Consider the following 26,812-nt stretch of genomic DNA (forward strand, 5'->3'; position numbering starts at 1 on the left):
GCACATCTCTAGTATCCATCTTATCCAAGATCCGCATTTCCCAGGCCTCAATGAGATACAGCTTAATATATAACTCCTCTGTGGGAGAGCAACCAATAAACTGTAAGCTGTGAATCTTACTAGTGCATAACAATACAGATAACTTATCTAGTTCTAAACCATTTTCGTTATAATGAGGTTGGTTTCTACAGCACAATCCCATGTATTAATAACTTTTAGGAACAAATCCCATAATCCAGGATAGTATGACCTATTGTGTAGAGGTGGAAAACACATATATGTCATCCATCTCTATGCTGTGTCCTTCATGATCCCATCATCCTGTCTTGGAGCTGTAGTAAGATAAGGTTTATGGTGTATAGAAGTTGGTGTCTCTTATCTTATCTTAGGCCTGCGATAACCAGTCTAGATGTCCCGAAGGGAGAGATGATTTGGGATCATACAGCATGTGTGGATGGGATCCTTTGTCATCCTTGATACGGAGATCTAGGATATGACTTCATCATTCATTAGGCAAAAATAAACAGAGTAAATATCAAATCAAACTTAAACCGTAATATTGATCCCAGTTCAGTGGGGGTATCGAAAGTTGCGAAGATAGAGGTGGATTCTAAGACCCCATTCACACAGGGGCAACACGACTTGCCGGTCGCCTCAGCGAGGCGACCTGCAAACGAATGGCCAGGCGACTTGCAAAACGACTTCTGCATAGAAGTCTATGCAAGTCGCCCCAAGTCGCCCCCGAAGTCGTACAGGAACCTTTTTCTAAGTCGGAGCGACTTGCGTCGCTCCCCTTAGAACGGCTCCATAGTACAGAACGGGAGGCGACTTGTCAGGCGACTAGGTCGCCTGACAAGTCGTCCCTGTGTGAATGGGGTCTAATGGCGTAGCAGAGATTGACTCTCCATCTAGTAAATGTTAATCTGGAGGTACATCTGTACTTTACACTTTAATCTTGTAAGAGAAATCTTATTGCTCTGTCATTGTGAGTAGTAGTCCAAATGCAATTAGGATGAAGATCTCTATGTTACATTAATCCTTATATCAGTGAGGTCACATGTTCACTTTTGTTATCATTGTTGAAGATAGGATTCCTATTTGAAAAAGTGTATTGCTGTCTGGTTCAGTCTGAAGAGGGTTGGTTGACATGATATATTGTGGTATCAGATGGAAATTGGAGGTATTCAGTCTTCCCAGTTGTCATTACTTATGTTCTTACTCTGTTTATTGTAAGCTGAAGGCTTAGGATGGTAAAAGTTTCTAGTGATAATTTGTAGAGAATAGGAATTTAATCCATAGCTTCAATCATCAAAAGAAGGAAGGGGGAGTAAGGGAATGTGTTTGCAATGCAGTCATTGTGTGTACAAATCCTATGGCCTTGTCTATAACATCGACAGACTGTTGAGCTGGTTTATTAGCATCTCTTATTGAAGGTTGCCATCTGGTGGCCAAATTATTAACAGTCTTATTGAACATGTAATGAAGAAAATTCCATATAAGGGGAAAAAGAATATAACTTTAAACTTGTGTTCAGCAACCCATGTGGGTTAAGAGTTTACTGCATGGTTTAACAGTTGTTGTCCAATTTCTTTTACAGTAGACTATTTTGTCTAGCATCCCTTGATCTGGGGCTTTTAGTCGCAGAACTATAAATGGGTCTACCTGTGTTCCTGTGTTGTTTTCCATATTGAAAAGGTGATTTTTCAGGAGACAGTCCTGAGGTGGAAGGCATATTGTTGATTGCAGGAGGGAGACGGGATTCTGCGTACCAGTCTGGAAGCTCTACTGGTGCTATTTGCAGGTTCTCGCAGAAATGCAACAAGTCATCTGGGACTCTGAGCATGAATTGTTTGCTATTATATAAGGCTTGGAGAGCAAAGGGGAATTTCCACCTATAATTAATCCCTTTTTCTTTTAGGATTTCTAGTAGGGGTTTCAAAGCCTGTCTGTTTTTCAGGGTGATAGGTCTTGAAAGAGCTGTACATCTACTCCATTAAATGTAATCAGTTTATTCGTTCTAGCTTTTTGCAGGATTTCTTCTTTAAGGCAAAAATTAGGTAGACAACAGATTATGTCTCTAGGAGGTGTATTGTCAGGGGCTCTGGGTCTTAGGGCTCTGTGTGCCCTGTCGCATTCAATGGGAGAAGCCTCAGGTCTCTCAATGAGACTATTGAAAATGGAGGATAATGCAGGTTTTATTTGTTCAGGAGTGACAGACTCAGGGACACCCCTCACTCTTATGTTGTGTCTTCTCCCCCTGTTATCGAGATCTTCGATCTGTCTATTCATTTCAATCATATGCTGGGAGTGAGTAGCTGTAATTTCATCCAGTCTGACTAGAGCCCTGTCCCTCCATTTTCCTGCTCTCTCATTTACTGCCATTTGTTCAGTAAGCCTTAATAAATCAGTCTTTAGATCTGTGATAGCTGCTGAGAGTGAGTTCTTAATGTCTGCAGCTATCTCTGTCATATCTGCAAACGTTAGTGGGTGATCTGCAGTCATTTTACCTCTGGCAGAGTCCTCAGATGCAGGGAGGGAGATTTCATCATCCTCCATGTCCTCCTCGTGTGCAGTTTTGTGAGCCGGCGCCATCTTGGGTCCGTCACTGCCGCTGCTGAAGCGATATTTGCTGAGCTTTGCCTGAGAGTTCCTGCTTTTGGGGGTTCCCAGTGAGCGCATATAGCGATTGTGTGACCCCTTCCTTAGCAGAGTGGACATTTTTGGTCAGAAAACGGATCGCTTTCAGGTCCCAGCGCTCTCTGGATGTTGGAGCTCTCTCACACTGCTTCCATCCGCAATGCGTGCCAAGCCATGCCCCTTGTTTTTTGTTTTCTCAGCAAAGCTTGTAAAGTTAGTCAGGTACACAAGTGAAAAGCAGCCCATCTGCTGGCTGGAAATAGTAATTATAAAATATTTATATACAATATTAAATTCTATGAATTAAACAATTAAACCAACAACATTCATTAGGTTGAGACAAGCTCTCTATGTAAAAACATAACACAAGTAATATTTTTACATGTTTAATTTACTTTACAAAGTGGTAAGTGTACATAGATTGTACGCTTAATCTAATAATTTTTTTCATGCAATGTCAGTTCAAGGCTATCTTAATTTATAGCCTTTCTCCAAGCAAATAAAAATAATTAACATTTCCTTCCACCCTCTGACCTATTACTCATTTATGTAAGAGTATGGGTTACTGCCAAGTAGGGTTGTCCCGATACCACTTTTTTAGGACCGAGTACAAGTACCGATACTTTTTTTCAAGTACTCGCCGATACCGATTACCGATACTTTTTTTTTAATGTCACGTGACAGTGTTTTTTTTTTCATTTTTTTTTTTTTTTTTTTAACAGTGCTTGCTTTTTTTTTGGGGGGGGGGGGGGGTGAACGTTGTATGTGTGTGTTATTTTTTTTTTTTTACAATTTTTATTTTTTACAATAATATTTCTTTTATTCTTTATTGTTTTTTTTTTTTTTTTTAATCAGCCCTTTTGGGGGGCTTTGGTGAGATATCAGGGGTCTTAACAGACCTCTGATATCTCCCCCTTGAGACAGAGAAAGAGACAGAGGATAGAGAATCCCCAGTCCCTTTCTCTGCAGCGTCAGCTGCACTGACAATGAATGGAGAGAAGACCGCAGCTTCTCTCCATTCATAAACTGACACATCGGTAATCACAGGAGATTACAATGTTTCAGTTATGTGAATGGACAGAGTCAGCTGACTCTATCCATACACAAAGGAAGGAGGAGGGGGAGGACGGAGGAACTGAGGGGGAGAACGAAGGGGACAGATAAGAGCAGAACGGAGGGGACAGCTGAGAGGGACAGATAAGAGCAGAAGGGGGGGACAGCTGAGAGGGACAGAGGAACGGAGGGGGCACGGAGGAGGATGCAGTGACAGTCAGCTGTGAGCGATCACCGCTGTCTGTCACTAAAGCTGGTGAAAGCCGCTGGGGGAGAATCTTGTAACTCCCCCACGCGCCGATCACAGCTGACAGTTCAGGTATCGGGGGAGGCATCGGGAGCATTTGCCCGAGTACAAGTACTTGGGCAAATGCTCGGTATCGGTGCCGATACCGATACTAGTATCGGTATCGGGACAACCCTACTGCCAAGTATTACTGATGTTACTTCATGGTCCTGCAATCTTCCTCTCTGCTGGTTCTAGTAATGATGACCGTTCACTGAGGTCACCTTTTTATGCCAGTCTCCCACTGGTCTTTTTGCCACCCTTCTCATTGATGTCATTGGGCCTGTAATCAGTGCAGGACAAGTGGCCATATCATCAGGATGAAATTGGCTGCCGGTAAGATAAAATTGGCTGTCCGCCCATATTCCAGCGAATAGCTCGCCTGCTGTCTAGGGACTGTGAAGTAATGTGATTATTATTGTGTTGCTGAAGTAGTTCATAGCTTATGGGGGAAGAGGGGCCTTTTCACCTTGGGTCCTTCCCCTAGCATTGGTAAAAGTTAGGCTTTAACAGTGGTGGATATACAGTAGGTAGGTGCTTTTCTGGTTACTTTACTCTTATTGTATACCTGATCTTAACATTCAGCAAATGCACTATTCCAAGAGCTGGATGTAATGCTATTGTATGTCACACCGGCTTACTTTCTGTAAATCCATTTCAGGTAACCACATGGAAGAAGCAGTATGACCGGGCTGCACACACTGATATCCCTGAAATGAGCCAGTTAGCTGACTGGCTTATGAATAATTTGCCAAGCAATGACAATGAAGAGTGCCTTGTCCATGGTGATTTTAGGATCGATAATATCATATTCCATCCCACTGAGGTAAATTATTTTGTAGTAAATAGAGCCCTGTACCAGGGTATTACAAAGTAGTACATAGTCAGGTGTTAGGGGTTATTAACACCATACCGCATGTGTTTTTGAATAGTTTTGCAGTGTTTTTTCACCCTTTTTTAATTTTATTTATGTATATTGTAAGTATAGTATGTATTTCTATGTGCTGCAGTGCTTTGCATTAAACAGTATATTATGCAAAGATTGTGTGTGAAGTGTTGAGCAAACTCAAATATATAACGTGTATCAACAAATCATATACATTTCATATCCTGTGAAATATATCATAACATATAAAGCGCATAAAACAAAAGATGAAAAACAATGTAGTGTCAAACTACACAATCACAGTAGTGCAAAAAAAAAAATGACTATGATTCAAAAGTGTTCATAATAAAATCAAAAATAGTTCCAAATTTGTCCATCATAAATCTCAACAAAGAATCAATTGTGAAAATAGTACAACTCTTCATAAAGTGGACATTTTTGAACTCTGTAGATCCTTCACCAAAGTGCACAAGTGCCAGTCCACACCCTTATAGAATGAGGCTCACCAGATTGTGGATTTCAATCGCATGTGTGATTAAATCACTTTAAGCTTTATGCAGATGATCAACCCAATCTCCACTCTGATCCTCAGATTCAAATGGATGACAGCTCTCTCTCCAACAGTGGCATTTTATTGTAGTGCAGTGTATATCGTAACTTAAACAAGACCAGTGACTGAGTTGTTGTAATTAACATATTGAGGAGATTGATGGCTTTATGTGTTCCAATAAGCATTATGCTCATATTCTACTATAACGTTGGTCTGAAATTTGTTATTAGAGTACAATCCAATCGATGCTGTATAGTGTTATAAATATTCCACATCGGTCACTCCAGAAGCAGTAGTGATGTTTACAATGGGTCCCTGTTCAAACGATAGGAGAAGCATAACTATCATGCTAAAATAATTGTAAACATCTATTCGCATGTATAGATGAGTGTAATAAAAAACCGACAACAGGTTAAATGTAAGTACATGGGTTTGTAGGTGGAATAATGGTTGATATATCATGCAGTCATTAGCCCTTAAAGTGACCATCACATTTTGTTGTTTATATTAATAATCAAATACATTCCAACATGACTAAAATGTGTGCTAATATGAGTACATCCACCTATACATTTTATTGGCATATAAAATTACTTACAAATTACTGATAAAACAGTTCAAATCGAACTCTACATTGAGGCCCCCTGGAATTAAAGTATTGAGGGTATATATCCTTCTGGATTCTTTCTGACTGATGGTTCTAATGCCGCGTACACACGGTACACACGGTCGGACTTTTCAGCTACAAAAGTCCGACAGCTCGTCCGACAGACTTTCGACAGACTTTCGACAGACTTTCGACAGACTTTCGACAGACTTTCGACAGACTTTTGGCGGACTTTCAACAGACTTTCTAACGACTGGACTTGCCTACACACGATCACACCAAAGTCCGACGGATTCGTACGTGATGACGTACACCGGACTAAAATAAGGAAGTTGATAGCCAGTAACCAATAGCTGCCCTAGCGTGGGTTTTTGTCCGTCGGACTAGCATACAGACGAGCGGATTTCTGGGTCCTGCGGAGTTACGACGTAAAGATTTGAAGCATGTTCCAAATCTAAAGTCCGTCAGATTTGCGACAGGAAAAGTCAGCTGAAGGTCCGGTGAAGCCCACACATGATCGGATTGTCTGGCGGATTTGGTCCGTCGGCGTCCGTTGGACAAGTCCGGTCGAAAAGTCAGACCGAGTGTGCACGGCATTACTTTGACTTCCCCTCCAGGCTTTATTATATTTTTCTATGCCCCAAAATTTTAGGTGGCTAGGGTCTTATGTACTTGTGCGAAGTGTTTAGAGACGTTGTGTTTTGGATATCCCTCCTTTATGTTTTGTATATGTTTTTACTCTGATTCCCAGAGCACTTTTTGTTCTGCCTACATATTGCACTTGGCAATCACATTCTAGAACATACACCACTTTTTCAGTGTTACAGCTGATGAAGTCCCTGATAGGGTAAGTTAGTCTTGTTTTTGTACCTGTAAATTTAGTCCGTTTTAGTATTGGGTTTTTTTGAGTTTCTATATGCATAACAATACTTGCACGGATGGAAACCTTTTTCTGTAAAGAATGTGAATGTTGGACGGTGGTTCAATGACGTTTCTCACAATTTTGTCTCGCAGGGTGGGAGCTCGTTTATATACGATAATTGGTTTGTTTACTAGTACTTTGTTTAGTTGTTTATCGGCTTTTAATATATGCTAGTGTCTTTCAATCATTTTTTTTTACTTGTTTATGCTGGACAATGTAGTCCAAGATTAATAGTGGACTTCCTTTCATTGGTTCTTCCTTTTATCAATTAATCTTCTTCCTATCATTTCTGCTTAAATCATGTAGTCTTCTCATTTTGTGCAGTTTCTCCTCCGTCTCATCAGTTGACCTCTTGGGATGTTGTAAAGCCATGGGTTAAAATCACAGCTATGCGTTGGCAAATAACTGTTCCTGTCTACTTTCTTGAAGTAGGTCTTGGTTATCAAGTTGTTCTTATAATTCTAATCTCTAGGTCCAGAAAGTAAATTTTTCATTACTAATATTCCACGTAAGTTGTATGTTTTTATCTTTCTTGTTTAATTTAATAAAAAAATTCTTCCAATGATTCCTGGTTACCATTCCATAAAAGAATTAGGTCATCTACAAACCTTTTATATAATACAAGTTGTGTGGGTCAATTTTGGTCTATCGCTTCTTCCTCCCATTGTGCCATGAATGCATTGGCAACTGATAGGGTTGAAATAATGACTTAGAGTTCCACTTTAATTGTTTCTGTTTTTTCTTACCTGTGTACGTATCAATTGTTCTATTTAAATTGTTTGTGCTCCTTTCTTACCTGTGTACGTATCAATTGTTCTATTTAAATTGTTTGTGCTCCTTTCTTACCTATGTACGTATCAATTGTTCTATCAATCTGTATCTAGATGGAATTTGGAACTGCTGAATAATCATTACATGTTCGCTGATGAGAAACTCTTTGTACCTTAACCTCATTTGGTAATGCCGATAAGATTACTGCTTTTGGAACTGCCTATAAAAGAAGTAAAGGGAGCAGTCCTTTTGGGGGATGCTCAGAACTTTGATACAGACATACCTGACTCTGTGTCTTAATTCCTATATGAAGCAATAATTAGACAAAGCAATATAAACTATAAGCAACTTATTTAAGAGTTGCCCCTAACACAACGCTGTGTGCAAACTTAGGGCTATCACTGTTTTTTGCTTGTAGTAACTTTATTTTTACCAAATAAATGTATATCAAACAGGAATCCAGACATTTAATTAGATATTTTCTCAGTTTGCATATTGATCTGCTACATTCTCTAAAAAGCCACATGCTTGGTGCTGCTGTATAATAGTATATAATGATGAGACATCCGCAGTTGCTAGTAGGGTTCTACCTTGGAGGACTGGGACATTTTCTATTTGTTGTAGTATGTGTTTATTATATTTTTATTTATGTAGGCTTTTGTACCATGTATTGCTGGTTGGATGAAGTTATTGATGTAATGGCCCATTTTTGCTGTTAGATTGTCTATTCCATTGACTATTGATCTTCCTGGTGGATTTTGGCCATCCTTATGTATTTTTGGTACTATGTAGATAAGGGGTAGGCAACCTCGGCCCTCCAGCTGTGGTGAGACTACAAATCCCATCATATATTCCCAACCTTGTCTGTGGGACGTATTATGGTGTCTTTTCTTTCTGTGAGTTTATTGATTCCCTTTTTCAAATATATTGGTTCTGGTTGAAGTTCAACAAAGGAAGATGGACCAAAAATATCACAGAGATGTTGCGGATTGCAAAGCAGATCAAGTTTTTAAGTGGCAAACTAAGATTGAGGAAAATGAACTACCATTGACATACTCTACACCCAAAAGGACTTTAAGACTACAGGAACCACAAATGACCACACCATATCAACACTTCAATCAGAACAGAAACAATAGACATGAGCAACCCCAGGAACTGGAGAAAATGGTACATCTAGGGATGAAGAAAGAAATATTAAACAAAAAAGAAGCAAAATACTTTATACAGGAAGCATGCAGAATACCCATCATCTACATAGTACCAAAAATACATACGGTTGGCCAAAATCCACCAGGAAGACCAATAGTCAACAGCAAGAATACAACCAGCAATGCAAGGAACAAAAGCCTACATAAAAGATAATAAAAACATACTACAACAAATAAAAAATGTCCCAGTCCTCCAAGGCAAAACCCTAATAGCTACTGCAGATGTCTCCTCATTATTTACATTCCCCTGCAAAAGTATTCACACACCTTAAAATTTTTCACATTTTGTCATTATTACAACTAAAAAATGTAAATATATTTTTTGGGGATTTTATGTGATAGACCAACACAAAAGTGGCACATAATTGTGAAGTAGAAGGAAAATGATAATGGTTTTCACCATTTTTTTACAAATAAATATGTGAAAAGTGTGGTGTGCATTTGTATTCAGCCCCCCTGAGTCAATACTTTGTGGAACCACCTTTCACTGCAAGTCTTTTTGGGTTATTCGCTACCAGCTTTGCACATCTAGAGTGACATTTTTGCCAATTCTTCTTTGCAAAATAGCTCAAGCTCTGTTAGATTGGATGGAGAGCGTCTAAACAGCAATTTTAAAGTCTTGCCACAGATTCTCAATTGGATTCAGGTCTGGACTTTGACTGGCCCATTCTAACACATGAATATGCTTTGATCTAAACCATTCCATTGTAGCTCTGGCTGTATGTTTCGGGTCGTTGTCCTGCTGGAAGGTGAACCAGTATCATTTTTTTTGCAGACTCTAACAGGTTTTATTATAAGATTTCCCTATATTTGGCTTCATCCATCTTCCCATCAACTCTGACCAGCTTCACTGTCCCTGCTGAAGAAAAGCATCCCCACAACATGATGCTGCCACCACCACGTTTCATGGTGGGGACGGTGTGTTCAGGGTGATGTGCAGTGTTAATTTTCCAACACACATAGCGTTTTGCTTTTTAGACCAAAAAGTAAAATTTTGGTCTCATCTGACTAGAGCACCTTCTTCCACATGTTTGCTGTGTCCCCCACATTGCAAACTGCAAACAGGACTTCTTATGGCTTTCTTTCAACAATGGCTTCCCTTTTGCCACTCTTCCATGAAAGACAGATTTGTGGAGTGCACGACTAATAGTTGTCCTGTGGACTGATTCTCCCACCTGAGCTGTGGATCTCTGCAGCTCCTCCAGAGTTACCTTGGGCCTCTTGGATACTTCTCTGATTAATGCTCTCCTTACCCGACCTGTCAGTTTAGATGGATGGTCATGTCTTGGTAGGTTTGCAGTTGTGCCATACTCTTTCTATTTTCAGATGATGGATGGAACAGTGGTCCGTGAGATGTTCAAAGCTTGGGATATTTTTTTTTATAACAACTCTGCTTTAAACTTCTCCACAACTTTATCCCTGACTTGTCTGGTGTGTTCCTTGGCCTTCATGATGCTGTTTGTTCACTAAGGTTCTCTAGCAAACCTCCTGAGGGCTTCACAGAACAGCTAATTTATACTGAGATTAAATTATACACAGGTGGACTCTATTTACTAATTAGTTGACTTCTGAAGGCAGTGGTTCCTCTAGATTTTAGTTAGGGGTATCAGAGTAAAAGGGGCATGCCACACTTTTCAAATATTTGTAAAAATAAATTGAAAACCATTTATAATTTTCCTTCCACTTTACAATTATGTGCCACTTTGTGTTGGTCTATCACATAAAATCCCAATAAAATAAATTTACATTTTTGGTTGTAGCATGACAAAACGTGGAAAATTTAAAGGGTATGAATAATTTTTCAAGGCACTGTATCATTATACAGCACCACCAAGCACGTGCAGCAGTTAAGTGGCTTCTTAGAGAATATATCAGATTAATATGCAAACAGAGAAAATATCTAATTAAATGTCTGGATTTCAGATTGAAAAATATTTTTTTTTTGGTATAACCAAAGTTACTATGAGCAAAAAACATGGACAGCCATGGGAGTATGATAAAAACATACAACTTACATGGAATGTTAGTAATGAAAAAAATTACTTCCTGGACCTAAAGATTAGGATTGGTAAGAACAACCTGATAACCAAGACCTACTTCAAGAAATAGTTATTTGCTGACCTCTTGGGATGTTGTAAAGCCATGGGTTACATGGCTTTACAACATCCTAAGAGGTTAACTGATGAGACTGAGGAGAATCTTCTCAAAATTAGACTACATGATTCAAGCAGAAATTATAGCAAGAAGATTCATTGATAAAGGATACACTAACAAATTCATAATTGATCGAATTCAGCTAGTAGGAAGGATGGAAAGCAGTAATATGTTACAGGGCAATAAGAAGAAAGAAGAACCAATGAAAGGAAGTCCATTAATCTTGGACTACAATGTCCAGCATAAGTAAAAAAAAAATTGATTGAAAGATACTGGCATATATTAAAAGCCGATAAACATCTAAACAAAGTACTAGCAGACTAACCAACTATCGTATATAAACTAGCTCCCTGCGAGAGAAAATTGTGAGAAATGAACCACCGTCCAACAAAACATTCACATCCTTTACTGGAAAAGGTTTCCATCCGTGCAAGTATTATGCATGTAGAAACTGAGAAAAACCCAATACTAAACAGACTGAATTTACAGGTCAAAAAAAAGGACTAACTTACCCTATCAAGGACTTCATCAGCTGTAACACCGAAGGAGTGGTGTATGTTCTAGAATGTGATTGCCAAGTGCAATATGTAGGCAGAACAAAAAGTGCTCTGGGAATCCGAGTAAAAGAACATATACAAAACATAAAGGAGGGATATCCGAAACACAACATCTCTAAACACTTTGCACAAGTACATAACAAAGACACTAGCCACCTAAAATTTTGGGGCATAAAAAAATATAATAAAGCCTGGAAGTGAAGTTATGAAGTTAGAACCATCAGTCAGAAAGAATCCAGATAGATATATACCCTCAATACTTTCATTCCAGGGGGCCGCAGTGTAGAGTTCAATTTGAACTGTTTTATCAGTGATTTTTAATTTAATATGCCAATAAAATGTATGAGTGGATGTACTCATATTAGCACTCATATAATTTTAGTCATGTTGGAATGTATTTGATTATTAATATCAACAACAAAATGTGATGGTCACTTTAAGGGCTAACAACTGCGTGTTATATCAACCATTATTCCACTTAAGAGCCCATGTACTTACTGTAATAAGTCTTTTATTACACTCATCTATACTAGGGATGGTCCCCGATGTTCCAGTCAAACGTAAGTTTGCATGCTGCGAACCGAACCGGGGTTTTTTTGGCAAATCCCTAATCTATACATGTGAATAGATGTTTACAGTTATTTTAGCATGATAGTTATGTTTCTCATATCGTTAGAATAGGGACCCATTGTAAACATCACTACTGCTTCTGGAGTGACCGATGTGGAATATTTATAACACTATACAGCATTGATTGGATTGTACTCTAATAACACATTTCAGACCAACATTATAGTAAAATATGAGCATAATGCTTATTGGAACACACAAAGCCATGTAAGAGTTACTATTTTTTAAATAAATACTTTGGTTTTACCTACTACACGATGGGAGGTCACGTTGCTTTACCTTAAAGCGGAGTTCCACCCAAAAATGGAACTTCCGCTTTAAGTGAAGGTGACTCCCTGAGACAGATTATCTCAGCTGAGAGGGGCATGGCTGGATGTGTGAGCGAGCGGTGTGGTGAGAGGAGCAGCAGCATGAAGTAAGAGGAATTGTGTGTTTCCCCTCCACCCTCCCCTACAAGGCAGACTTGTGCATGATGGAGCCCGGGCGTCCCTGATGTGGTGCGGTGCACTGAGGGAGGAGCGACTGGCACTTGCTTGAGAGAAAATTCAGAGCCGTGCAGTGCACAGAGATATACAACATATGAAGGCTCTGAGCCTCTGGGCTGCTTACTCACCCCGAGTCAACCCGTACCATCCTGAGCCTCCGGGAGCAGCTGGAGGTGACGTCACACGCTAAAGGCTGCAGGCTGTGCACTGGCTTGCGAGATACCCCGTGGGTGGCGGACGCGGGATACTGGTCGCTTGATGCCGGATCTATCTGCCAGAGGGCTTTCTAGGGGAGTACCGTTCTGTTGTGCCGTTCTGCACTACTCTCGGCATACGGTGCAAGTGTTGGGGGAGTGTGCAGGATAGAGGAACCTTCCCTGCAAAAGCGGATAAAAAGGTCACGTGAGTAAAAGAGAAGCTGTATGGCTCAAAGATTATTTAATGCCTAATGCCATCCTAGAGGCTGGTAAACTACGAATGGACTTTGAATGGACACAACTTTTTGCTAAGTGCCCTGCGGATAGGCTTTGTTATTGGATGATTCTGCAAGCTGCATAAAGTCGTATAAAACCGTATAAAAGTATACATGATAGAGACTGGGTGCATAAAGCGTAGGCCGTTAATCAAGGAGCTTTAGCAGGGGTACCTTGTGTAGGTAAGTGTGCAGGATAGTGTCAGTGTACACTTTAGAGCTGGGAAAATCACAAAATTACAACAGCATCTTGGATCCATATATTTATATATATTACATATTATTTACACACTATACTGCCGCACTGGCCTAGGGCCATCTTGTTATCCCCGCTACATAAGGAGAAAAGAAAGACAATAGAAACAGGATGCAGCACTTACGATCCTCCAAGGATAAAAATCCCCAGCAAGCGGCAGCAGCTGCAGCGGCTGCGAAACTGGAGCAATTTGCACATACCCCGGTTCAGACTCCACCTAAGAAGGGGTCACAGTCTAAATCTCAACAAGGGGGGCTAGTGGATAGAAAAAGTTTGGGGCAGGGTCAGAGCCAGTCAGCAGCTACAGCAACGCAAGCTCAGCCATTAAAATTACAAAGCAATAAAAGCTTGGGGTTGAGTGAACAAAATAAAAATGTGGACGCACCACACGTGACTGGCTTGCCTCCAGAGAAGGAACCAACTCTGATGGATGTGTTCTTGGCAGTGAGTGCATGTAATGGTTCACTTAAGGATCTCTGTGAGCAAATGAAGGGAGTAAAAGAGGATCTGTCCCTAGTCAGACAGGACCTACAAAAAACAGCGGAGAGAACAACAGCCTTGGAAGGAAGGGTAAGCCAGATGGAAGATGATACCTCTCCATTAATAAAAGAAATAAAAAGCATGAAAGAACAGTTAGCCAAGCATGCTTTTAAGTTGGAGGAGATGGAGAATAGGAGTCGAAGGGACAATGTGAGACTGGTGGGCCTCCCTGAAAAGAGTGAGGGCCCCAACCCTATAGAGTTCCTTGAAAAATGGCTGATTGAACTCTTTGGAAAGGAATCATTTTCCGCAATGTTTTCGACTGTTAGAGCACACAGAGTGCCCTTTAGCCCCCCCCAACAGGTGGATTTCCTAGACCACTGTTGTTAAAGTTCTTTAATTATAAGGATAAAGTGTCATTACTATTTTTTTTAACGGCACAAAAATTTCATTTTACTCTGACTTCTTGCCGGATCTTCAGAGACGCAGGGCAGAGTTCATGCAGTCTAAGTGTATATTACAAAAATTTAAGCTGTCTTATGCCCTTCTCTACCCAGCAAGACTGCGGGTAAATGCATTGGGGGGAACCCAGTTTTTTTATTCCCCAGCCGGGGTGGAGAAGTGGCTGGAAGAAAACAAGGAGAAACTTTAGATATTCTAAAAAGTGGGGGAAGGATGTAAATAGTACAGGTCGTAGTACTTGATGTAAAAAATTTTTTTTCTTCTTTTTTTCTTTTGGGGGGGGGGGGGGAGCTACACACAGTTGTGGATGTATGTGGTGGGATGGTTGAGAATGAATATGGGAGTAAAAATGTGAAGCAGGTGGTGCAGGGAAAGGTCACGTATAAGCCCCTTGGGGGTTACCTAACTAGGTGGTGGGGGGGAGGGGGCTGGGGGGAGTAGGGGAAGGGGGAGGCAAGATGAGGGGGAAGGGGGGAGGGGGGAGGGGAAGGAGGGGAGTGGGGGGAAAAGAGAGGTAAGATAGATAATGATCGATTATTAGCTCGGGGGAAGGGTGGATTAAACGAGAATCAAAGCACCAAGAGTATATCACTAAAGAACCTTATAGTAAAATATGGTTCCTCGCGTAAAGATAATACACAAAGTAATGATGTTTGGCACAGGAAAACACTGTTTGAAATCCACGTTTAATATTTTGTAATGTGAATTCACTTATATTAGTAACACTGTTTAAAAGTACAAAAGGTAATGTAAAAGAGTTGTGTGCACGGGGGTATTACCACAAAATAATCGTTATTAGAGTAGGGACCAGATACGAACTTAATGTAAATTTATTTTTGGAACAGGAATCTACGACAGCTGTTTATATACTACTTACCTCTATATGAACATTAAAACACTCAATATCAAGATCCTGGAACGTTAGGGGCCTGGGGACACCGGCCAAAAAAGCAGCAGTGTTCTCAATGTTGGAGAAATATGGAGTTGAGCTGGTCTGCCTGCAGGAAACACACCTAACTAATCATACGGCCCAGCAACTGCGGAATAGGAAATACCGAGTGTAGTTTCACTCGGTGTATTCCTCTTTCTGCAGGGGGGGGAGTATTATGATGAAATCTGGGGTGGCCTTTTCCTGCAGTCAGACCAGCATAGATGAGAATGGTCAATATATTTTTTGTATTGCACAATTGGAAGCAACAAGTATGTAGTGGCAAACATCTATATTCCCCCACCATTTAACTGGTTCAATACAGGGCATTTTCACCCCCTTCCTTCCCAGACCAATTTTTAGTTTTCAGCGCTGTCGCACTTTAAACGACAATTGCGCGGTCGTGCGACGTTGTACCCAAACAAAATTGACGTCCTTTTTTTCCCACAAATAGAACTTTCTTTTGGTGGTATTTGATCACCTCTGCGGTTTTTTTTTTTGCGCTATAAACAAAAGAAGAGCGACAATTTTGAAAAAAACACAATATTTTTTACTTTTTGCTATAATAAATATCCCAATTTAAAAAAAACAAACAGTTTCGGCCGATACGTATTCTTCTACATATTTTTGGTAAAAAAAAATCGCAATAAGCGTATATTGATTGGTTTGCGCAAAAGTTATAGCGTCTACAAAATACGGGATAGATTTATGGCATTTTTAAAAAAAAAATATTTATTTATTTTTTTTACTACTAATAGCGGCGATCACGATTTTTTTTTCATGACTGCGACATTATGGCGGACACATCGGACACTTTTGACACATTTTTGGGACCATTCACATTTATACAGCGATCAATGCTATAAAAATGTGACAGGCAGTGAAGGGGTTAACCACTAGGGGGACACAAGGGGTTAAATATTTTTCCTAGGGAATGCTTCTAACTGTAGGGGGCGGGGACGTACAAGGGGGGGAGACCAATCAGTGTTCCGCTGTACTGGGAACACAGATCGCTCTCCTCTCACCTGACAGGACGTGGATCTGTGTGTTTACCCACACAGATCCACGGTTCGGCCTGGTTAACGGGCAATCGCAGGTGCCCGGCGGACATCGCGGCCGCCGGGCACACGCACCGGGTCCCGAGCAACACGGCGGGCGCGCGCGCGCCCCCCTAGATGGCCGGTAACCCGAGGCCGTCATATGACGTCCACCCAGGATGGGAGATCCCATCTGTAGACGTCATATGTCTATACGTGGGTAGGGAAGTGGTTAAAATTTATGTTATGCTCAGATTAAATGAATTTTTGTTAGATAAGGAAGAAGTACCGGTCATAATAGTGGGGGACTTTAATGAGGTCTAATGCCGCGTACACACGGTCGGACTTTCCGGCGGACTTGGTCCGGCGGACCAGAGTGTGCCGGACAATCCGCCCGTGTGTATGCGCGTGGGGTCCCCCCTAAAATCCATACCAGACCCCAATCCGAGCACGCAGCCCGGCCGGTCAGGAAAGGGGGTGGGGACGAGCGAGCGCCCCCCCTCCTAAACCGTACTAGGCCGCATGCCCTCAACATGGGGGGAAGCTTTGGGGGAGGGGGGCGCCCTGCGGGGCCCCCCACCCAAAAGCACCTTGTCCCCATGTTGATGAGGACAAGGGCCTCTTCCCGACAACCCTGGCCGTTGGTTGTCGGGGTCTGCGGGCGGGGGGCTTATCGGAATTCGGGAGCCCCCTTTAATAAGAGGGCCCCCAGATCCCGCCCCCCCACCCTATGTGAATGAGTTTGGGGTACCCATTCACCTAGGGAAAAAGTGTCAATAATAAAACACACTACGCAGGTTTTTAAAATAATTTATTAAACAGCTCCGGGGGGGTCTTCCTCCGGCTTCGGGGGTTCCTCCGGTTCCTCTTCTCCCGGCGTCCGGTTGGTTCTTCTCCGCTCTCTTCTCCCGGTGTTCCAGTTCTTCGGCCGGCTCCTCTGCTGTCTTCAGGTAGCTCTCTTGCCAGCAGAGGTCCGGGCTTCTGGGCTTCTTGGCTTCTTCCCTCTTCTCTTCTCCAGATGTTGACACGACGCTCTCTCCGGCTGGACTGCTCTCTGAGGGCTCCGTTGTGACTTATATAGGCGGAGACCCCGCCCCCTAATGATGTCACAGTCCCTGGGCATGCTGGGACTGTGACGTTTTAGGGGGCGTGGTCAATATCGCCCGGTGACCACGCCCCCTAAAACGTCACAGTCCCAGCATGCCCAGGGACTGTGACATCATTAGGGGGCGGGGTCTCCGCCTATATAAGTCACAACGGAGCCCTCAGATAGCAGTCCAGCCGGAGAGAGCGTCGTGTCAACATCTGGAGAAGAGAAGAGGGAAGAAGCCAAGAAGCCCAGAAGCCCAGAAGCCCAGAAGCCCGGACCTCTGCTGGCAAGAGAGCTACCTGAAGACAGCAGAGGAGCCGGCCGAAGAACTGGAACACCGGGAGAAGAGAGCGGAGAAGAACCAACCGGACGCCGGGAGAAGAGGAACCGGAGGAACCCCCGAAGCCGGTGGAAGACCCCCCCGGAGCTGTTTAATAAATTATTTTAAAAACCTGTGTAGTGTGTTTTATTATTGACACCTTTTCCCTAGGTGAATGGGTAGGGGTACCATGTACCCCATACTCATTCACATAGGGTGGGGGGGGCGGGATCTGGGGGCCCTCTTATTAAAGGGGGCTCCCGGATTCCGATAAGCCCCCCGCCCGCAGACCCCGACAACTAACGGCCAGGGTTGTCGGGAAGAGGCCCTTGTCCTCATCAACATGGGGACAAGGTGCTTTTGGGTGGGGGGCCCCGCAGGGTGCCCCCCTCCCCCAAAGCATCCCCCCATGTTGAGGGCATGCGGCCTGGTATGGTTTAGGAGGGGGGGGCGCTCGCTCGTCCCCACCCCCTTTCCTGACCGGCCGGGCTGCGTGCTCGGATTGGGGTCTGGTATGGATTTTAGGGGGAACCCCACGCCGTTTTTTCGGCGTAGGGGGTTCCCCTTTATAATCCATACCAGACCTAAGGGCCTGGTATGCCCTGCGACGGGGCTCGCAAGGTGTCAATCTTGCCGATAAAAGCGGCAAGATTGATTTCCTTTTCTAGTCCCGTCGCACATGAGTCACGTTCAAAATGAACGGACTTGTCCGTGTGTGGGCAAGTCCGTTCATTCTGAAAGTCCGCCGTACCTCCGGCGAAAGTCCGTCGGAAAGACGGGCGGACTTAGCCCGCCGGAAAAGTCCGGTCGTGTGTGGGCAAGTCCGTCCGTTTTAAAGTCCGGCGCACCTGGCGGACAAAGTCCGTCAGAAAGTGTGCCGGACCAAGTCCGCCGGAAAGTCCGACCGTGTGTACGTAGCATTAGACCAAAAGTTGGATAGGCTTCCCATACGTATACGCCCGGAGTCCATGGGGAGGGGCCATCTGGGCGTGGCGTGGGGTCCCCCCTAAAATCCATACCAGACCCCAATCCGAGCACGCAGCCCGGCCGGTCAGGAAAGGGGGTGGGGACGAGCGAGCGCCCCCCCTCCTAAACCGTACCAGGCCGCATGCCCTCAACATGGGGGGATGCTTTGGGGGAGGGGGGCGCCCTGCGGGGCCCCCCACCCAAAAGCACCTTGTCCCCATGTTGATGAGGACAAGGGCCTCTTCCCGACAACCCTGGCCGTTGGTTGTCGGGGTCTGCGGGCGGGGGGCTTATCGGAATTCGGGAGCCCCCTTTAATAAGAGGGCCCCCAGATCCCGCCCCCCCACCCTATGTGAATGAGTATGGGGTACATGGTACCCCTACCCATTCACCTAGGGAAAAAGTGTCAATAATAAAACACACTACACAGGTTTTTAAAATAATTTATTAAACAGCTCCGGGGGGGTCTTCCTCCGGCTTCGGGGGTTCCTCCGGTTCCTCTTCTCCCGGCGTCCGGTTGGTTCTTCTCCGCTCTCTTCTCCCGGTGTTCCAGTTCTTCGGCCGGCTCCTCTGCTGTCTTCAGGTAGCTCTCTTGCCAGCAGAGGTCCGGGCTTCTGGGCTTCTTGGCTTCAAGGTGTCAATCTTGCCGATAAAAGCGGCAAGATTGATTTCCTTTTCTAGTCCCGTCGCACATGAGTCACGTTCAAAATGAACGGACTTGTCCGTGTGTGGGCAAGTCCGTTCATTCTGAAAGTCCGCCGTACCTCCGGCGAAAGTCCGTCGGAAAGATGGGCGGACTTAGCCCGCCGGAAAAGTCCGGTCGTGTGTGGGCAAGTCCGTCCGTTTTAAAGTCCGGCGCACCTGGCGGACAAAGTCCGTCAGAAAGTGTGCCGGACCAAGTCTGCCGGAAAGTCCGACCGTGTGTACGTAGCATTAGACCAAAAGTTGGATAGGCTTCCCATACGTATACGCCCGGAGTCCATGGGGAGGGGCAATCTGAGTCAATTCCTGGATGAAGTGGGACTAAGGGATATTTGGAGGGTGCGGAACCCGGGAGTCCAACAGTTTTCCTGCTATTCAACTTCATACTCCACGCTTTCCAGGATAGATATGGCACTGGGTAATGATAGAGCTCTTCAGATTGCAGAGAAGATTGTATATATGCCAAGAGGAATATCAGATCATTCTCCAATAGTTCTTATATTAAAATTAGGGGGGAGAAGTGCCCAGAGAGAGTGGAAAATAAACCCATATTGGTTTGAATTAATTAAAAAAGCAGATGGAGTTCTGCCCCAACTGAGAGAATTCATAGTATGTAAAGAAGGTACAGCAGGGGCTGGGATTTTGTGGGACACCCTAAAGGCATACCTTAGAGGGGTTTTGATCCAGCAGGTGGCCAAATTTAAAAAGGAGGCTAAGACTTGGAAAGAAAATATCCGAAGAGAGGTACTAGAAGCCGAGAATAACTATGTAATGGACCCATCTTCTGAAAGGGAAAAAATATGGTTGGATAAACAACAAGACTATAAGATTGCGATTATGCGGAAGGTTGAGACTAGACGACTTTTCTTGCAGCAGTCCTCCTTTGCAGAGGGTGAAAATATAGGAAAGATGTTGGCGCAGCTGGTGAAGTCCAATTCTCCACCTTCCACTATCTCTACTATTAGATCCCCAGGAGGAGAGATCTTATCTGACACCATAAAGATACTGCAGGTATTTAGGGATTACTATAAAAAATCTTTATACGGCCCAAAAGGTAGGGGTAGAGGGTGTACTGGAAGACTTCCTAGGTAACCTAGAAATCCCGACCATTATGCAAGAAGAAAGAGAAGAGCTGGAATCCCCAATAACTCTGGTAGAACTTCAACAGGCAGTAACTAGCATGGCAAATCAAAAGTCCCCTGGCCCAGATGGCCTTCCGACTGAGGTATATAAGTATTATGGAGAAATATTACTCCCGAAGCTTTTAAAAGCACTGGGGGGAGCACCCAAGGAGGGAAGACTGCCCGCTTCAATGCTAGAAGCAACCATTATACTCATACAAAAAGAAGGGAAGGACCCTCTGGACGTAGCGGCATACAGACCAATTTCTCTTTTATGTTCGGATGCTAAAATCCTAGCCAAGGTCCTGGCAACTAGATTGAACAGACTTATCTCAAAATTGATCCATCCAGACCAGCCGGGATTTATAGCTAATAGATCTACAAGCATGAATATCAGAAGGACATTTTTAAATTTACAGACTCCAACCGAGAATGCAGGCTCAGGAGCCGTGCTGTCACTTGACTTAACTAAAGCTTTTGACAGCGTGGAGTGGGGATATATTTGGAAGGTTTTAGGGAAATTTGGATTTGGCCCTTCTTTTATTGGGTGGATAGAGATGCTTTACCACAGGCCCAGTGCTAGGCTTAGAATTAATAACGAACTTTCGGATGGGATTGAGCTTGAGAGGGGGACGAGACAGGGGTGCCCTTTGTCGCCCCTGCTCTTTGCCCTAGCAATGGAACCTCTCGCCATTTCTATAAGATCAAGCCCAGAAATAATTGGGTTTCAGAGAAAGACGAGTGAGGAAAGAATCGCGCTATACGCATACGATATCCTTCTCTATTTGGGGGACACGGGGCAATCACTGACAAAAGCGATAAGCCTAGTTGAGAAACTTGGAAGCTTCTCAGGGTTAGAGATAAATTGGGAGAAATCTGAACTCCTACTACTGGATCCCATTACGGATTTTATAATTCCAGGAATGCCCCAATTGAAGGTAGTGGATACACTGAAATATCTGGGGATAGTCCTGACGAAAAATCCAACCAATTTATATGTAAAAACCTTATACCATTGCTGGCCAAATTTAAACAAAAAATAGGTATTTGGAAACAGTTCCCATTGTCTGTGGCAGGTAGATGCAGTCTTATAAAGATGATCTGGATGCCCCAATTATTGTACCTGCTGCATAACTCTCCAGTCTGGATATATAAGAAATGGTTTAACAAAATTGAGTCCCTGTTCAGGGAGCTAATATGGAAGGGGGGACAGACTAGGATCCGACTTCGAACGTTACAGCTACCGGCAGGGGAAGGAGGTCTGGCATTACCCCATCCTGAGCGTTACTACCTATCGTCACAGCTACAACACCTAATGGGATGTGATGTCCCGGGTGGAGGTACCCCTAATGGGAAAATAATATTAACTGGCGCTCCACGCGATACAATTGTCGAAGCACTTGAGGCGGACTCTTTTGGGTATAGATCTCCAACACTAAAAATGATAATTAAAATATGGAAAACTGTTAAAAAGCAGATGGGATATAGTGGGTTAAATGAATACACACCCCTTTGGAATAACTATAAGTTGCGGGAAACCCTTCTGATAGGAAAAGCGAGAGAATGGGAAATATGTGGCATCGGAAGGTTGAGTCAACTGTATGTGGGTAATATCTTTAAAAAATTCTTAGATTTGAGACAAGAGTTCAATATATCGCAACGTTCATTTTATACCTACTTGCAGCTGAGGCACGCTCTTGAAGCCCAATTTAGGGAGTAGCCCCTAGTATGGAATAAAATGCCCCTTTTTCATAGTATACTGCAGGTAGGTTCCACTAAGGGACTTATATCTGAATTATATGGACAGATAAGCAAAGAAGCCAATGGGGAGGGGATACTCCGTAAAGAGAAAAAAGATGGGAAGAGGATATAGGGGTAATAACACAGGAACAGTGGAGAAGAATTCTAGAAACGGGCCGATGGTATCAGTCTCACCCCCGCAGAGGATATCCCACCTGATGTTGATAAATAGAGCTTAATACACCCCTAAGAGGTTGTTTAAGTTTGGCAGGAGATCAGATGACAAATGCATAAAAATTATTGCGGCGCTGAAAAGTTCAAAAATGAAATTGAAGAGTGGGAGGAATCCAATCACCAAATATATTGTGCAGATGTAGAAAGAGTCACTCGTCACCACGTGGTAATGTAGTCTGCTTACCAGAAGGTGTTAAGGATTAGGCATAGATGATAAATTCTCAATAGCATCCAGCAAATCCAGCCCACTGGAACCCCTCATCAGACCACAACATCCGCGGGATTTCCTTCACATATAAACATCTCCCAATGGTCACTTCAGAATTAGGCAATCAGGCATGTAGTCATCATATATCCGAAAAAAGAAAATGAAGGACCCATAGTGAAGCCCGTAAGATAAAAAAACTTTTATTGTAGTAACTTACAGTTGAAGCTTAAAACAGCATGCATCAATGATAGGAACAAACGGCTGCAGCAATCAGCGTACGGATGTCAGCCTGCCTGACATGTTTCATCGTAACAGATGTCTTCAGAGGCATGGCTACAGCTACGACCGCACGCTATATATATGGTATGGTTAGTGGGTGGATCAGAGGGGATATAATCAAACTCATCACTAACAGCTGGGTAGGATGTGTGTCTTGTGCAGAGCGCCCTGGTGCTAACAGGATAAACCTGGTTAGCAACTGATGACGCGACAGCGCACAGCCAATCAGAAAAAAGAGAGGATAAGAACAAAAAGAGGATGGCAACAGGTGACTCAGTGCCACCTCATTGGTTAACCTATCTCTCAGTGAACAGAAAAATTGAAAAATGCCAGATAAGCATGAACAGGCGACGAGGAAGAGCGCCGGCTGTGCGGTCCGGCTCAGGGACATGAAAAAGGCTAAAAATGTATTTTTGATTGATCAGACAAAAACCTGATATCATATAACTCAATATACACAATAAAAAAAATGGAAAAGAATTAACACCCGCACAGATAAGCTATGAGATTAACGCCTGTCATGCAGTATAGATCAAAGGCATAGAATAAAACGCTAGACTTTGTATAACAAATCTGTGCCTGCATGGGAAAAAAACACTAACCTATGTATAACAAACCAGCGACTCACATGCAACTAAGCAATAGACATTGTGAATGCGATTAATCGCACACAATTCAATAAAAATTCATGCATGCAATATACATCAATACATGTGTTAAAATCAATACAGATGATTGTAAACATCATTACAAAATATTGTTTTAAAAAACTGACCTAGACCCAAGATTTGCAAATAAATAAAGGAGAAAAAACAAAATAAATAAATAAAACGAATAAAGGAGTGTATTGATGCTAACTGTTATTAATGAAGATATTAACATCCCACTCTACGTTTAACCCATATGGCGTATAGCATTTGAGGGTGTGTATCCATCGCGTTTCCAACCTCGAGATTTCTCTCTTGGTGTAACTACCTCTCCAATGGGGTGTGAAATGATCAATGGCAGCAATCAGAGTCCCTACTGGATTTCTGTTATGACATTCTAAATAGTGACGTGAGACCGTGTGCTTAGGAAAACCTTTCTTTATGTTTTTTATATGTTCCTTTATTCGCACATTCATGGCTCTCATAGTGCGGCCTACATACTGTAGACCGCATGGACAAGTCAATAAGTACACAACATTTTTTGAGGTGCAGGTGATGAAAGTATCTATATCATAGACCTTTGTGGTGGAGTTAGATTTAAATTGACAAATTTTCCTATTTTTATCGCCATTTATGCGACACACTTTACATTTGCGACATGGGAAAAAACCTTTTGAGTTCTGAAAAAAGGGGACCCTATTGGGGGCATCAAGAACATTAGGGGCAACCTGCAGCCTTAGGGGGGGTACTCCCCTATAGATAATTTGTGGGCGTTCAGGTAAGGATGGGCCCAACACTTTATCGTTTTTTAACACGGCCCAATGTTTTCTAAGGATTTTCTTTATATCGTAATGTTGTCAAGAGTAGGTGGTCACTAAAGAAAACTCATGAATATTATTATTCTTAGTGATCGTAATGGCTATATTAGTCAGGGGAGTTGTCACCATCCCTCCTGGTTAAAAGCAGTTCCTAAAAGCCAGTTTATTCGCCTAAGGCGTAATTGTACCTTTAAACACAACTTTTTGATGCAGCCTCTGACTTAAAAACCAAATTTGTGGAGAAGGGGTACTCTGGTGCAGACTTGGACAAAACCATAAATGAGGTTGCCGGCTTGGATAGGGCCAATATGATAAAGGGCACAAATAGAATCACTAAGAATAATAATATCCATGAGTTTTCTTTAGTGACCACCTACTCTCGACAACATTACGATATAAAGAAAAACCTTAGAAAACATTGGGCCGTGTTAAAAAACGATAAAGTGTTGGGCCCATCCTTACCTGAACGCCCACAAATTATCTATAGGGGAGTACCCCCCCTAAGGCTGCAGGTTGCCCCTAATGTTCTTGATGCCCCCCAATAGGGTCCCCTTTTTTCAGAACTCAAAAGGTTTTTTCCCATGTCGCAAATGTAAAGTGTGTCGCATAAATGGCGATAAAAATAGGAAAATTTGTCAATTTAAATCTAACTCCAGCACAAAGGTCTATGATATAGATACTTTCATCACTTGCACCTCAAAAAATGTTGTGTACTTATTGACTTGTCCATGCGGTCTACAGTATGTAGGCCGCACTATGGGAGCCATGAATGTGCGAATAAAGGAACATATAAAAAACATAAAGAAAGGTTTTCCTAAGCACACGGTCTCATGTCACTATTTAGAATGTCATAACAGAAATCCAGTAGGGACTCTGATTGCTGCCATTGATCGTTTCACACCCCATTGGAGAGGTAGTTACACCAAGAGAGAAATCTCGAGGTTGGAAGCGCGATGGATACACACCCTCAAATGCTATACGCCATATGGGTTAAACGTAGAGTGGGATGTTAATAGCTTCATTAATAACAGTTAGCATCAATACACTCCTTTATTCGTTTTATTTATTTATTTTGTTTTTTCTCCTTTATTTATTTGCAAATCTTGGGTCTAGGTCAGTTTTTTAAAACAATATTTTTTAATGATGTTTACAATCATCTGTATTGATTTTAACACATGTATTGATGTATATTGCATGCATGTATTTTTATTGAATTGTGTGCGATTAATCGCATTCACAATGTCTATTGCTTAGTTGCATGTGAGTCGCTGGTTTGTTATACATAGGTTAGTGTTTTTTTCCCATGCAGGCACAGATTTGTTATACAAAGTCTAGCGTTTTATTCTATGCCTTTGATCTATACTGCATGACAGGCGTTAATCTCATAGCTTATCTGTGCGGGTGTTAATTCTTTTCCATTTTTTTTATTGTGTATATTGAGTTATATGATATCAGGTTTTTGTCTGATCAATCAAAAATACATTTTTAGCCTTTTTCATGTCCCTGAGCCGGACCGCACAGCCGGCGCTCTTCCTCGTCGTCTGTTCATGCTTATCTGGCATTTTTCAATTCTTCTGTTCACTGAGAGATAGGTTAACCAATGAGGTGGCACTGAGTCATCTGTTGCCATCCTCTTTTTGTTCTTATCCTCTCTTTTTTCTGATTGGCTGTGCGCTTTCGCGTCATCAGTTGCTAACCAGGTTTATCCTGTTAGCACCAGGGCGCTCTGCACAAGACACACATCCTACCCAGCTGTTAGTGATGAGTTTGATTATATCCCCTCTGATCCACCCACTAACCATACCATATATATAGCGTGCGGTCGTAGCTGTAGCCATGCCTCTGAAGACATCTGTTATGATGAAACATGTCAGGCAGGCTGACATCCGTACGCTGATTGCTGCAGCCGTTTGTTCCTATCATTGATGCATGCTGTTTTAAGCTTCAACTGTAAGTTACTACAATAAAAGTTTTTTTATCTATCATTACGGGCTTCACTATGGGTCCTTCATTTTCTTTTCTCGGATATATGATGACTACATGCCTGGTTGCCTAATTCAGAAGTGACCATTGGGAGATGTTTATATGTGAAGGAAATCCCACGGATGTTGTGGTCTGATGAGGGGTTCCAGTGGGCTGGATTTGCTGGATGCTATTGAGAATTTATCATCTATGCCTAATCCTTAACACCTTCTGGTAAGCAGACTACATTACCACGTGGTGACGAGTGACTCTTTCTACATCTGCACAATATATTTGGTGATTGGATCCCTCCCACTCTTCAATTTGATTTTTGAACTTTTC

At 42.7% G+C, this 26,812-nt stretch overlaps 1 protein-coding gene across 4 annotated transcripts in view; it reads left to right on the plus strand.

The window, feature by feature from the left end:
- The window catches only part of LOC141144572 (acyl-CoA dehydrogenase family member 11-like), a 276,817-nt gene that overhangs the window by 211,315 nt on the left and 38,690 nt on the right, over positions 1–26,812 (plus strand). For all 4 annotated transcript variants that reach the window (XM_073630367.1, XM_073630366.1, XM_073630368.1 and 1 more), the window contains one exon: positions 4,638–4,802. In XM_073630367.1, the coding sequence (XP_073486468.1) occupies positions 4,638–4,802 (165 nt within the window). The remainder of the gene's footprint in view (positions 1–4,637; positions 4,803–26,812) is intronic.

Source organism: Aquarana catesbeiana, linkage group LG05 (genome assembly GCF_042186555.1).
Source record: "Aquarana catesbeiana isolate 2022-GZ linkage group LG05, ASM4218655v1, whole genome shotgun sequence".
Lineage (NCBI taxonomy): Eukaryota > Metazoa > Chordata > Amphibia > Anura > Ranidae > Aquarana > Aquarana catesbeiana.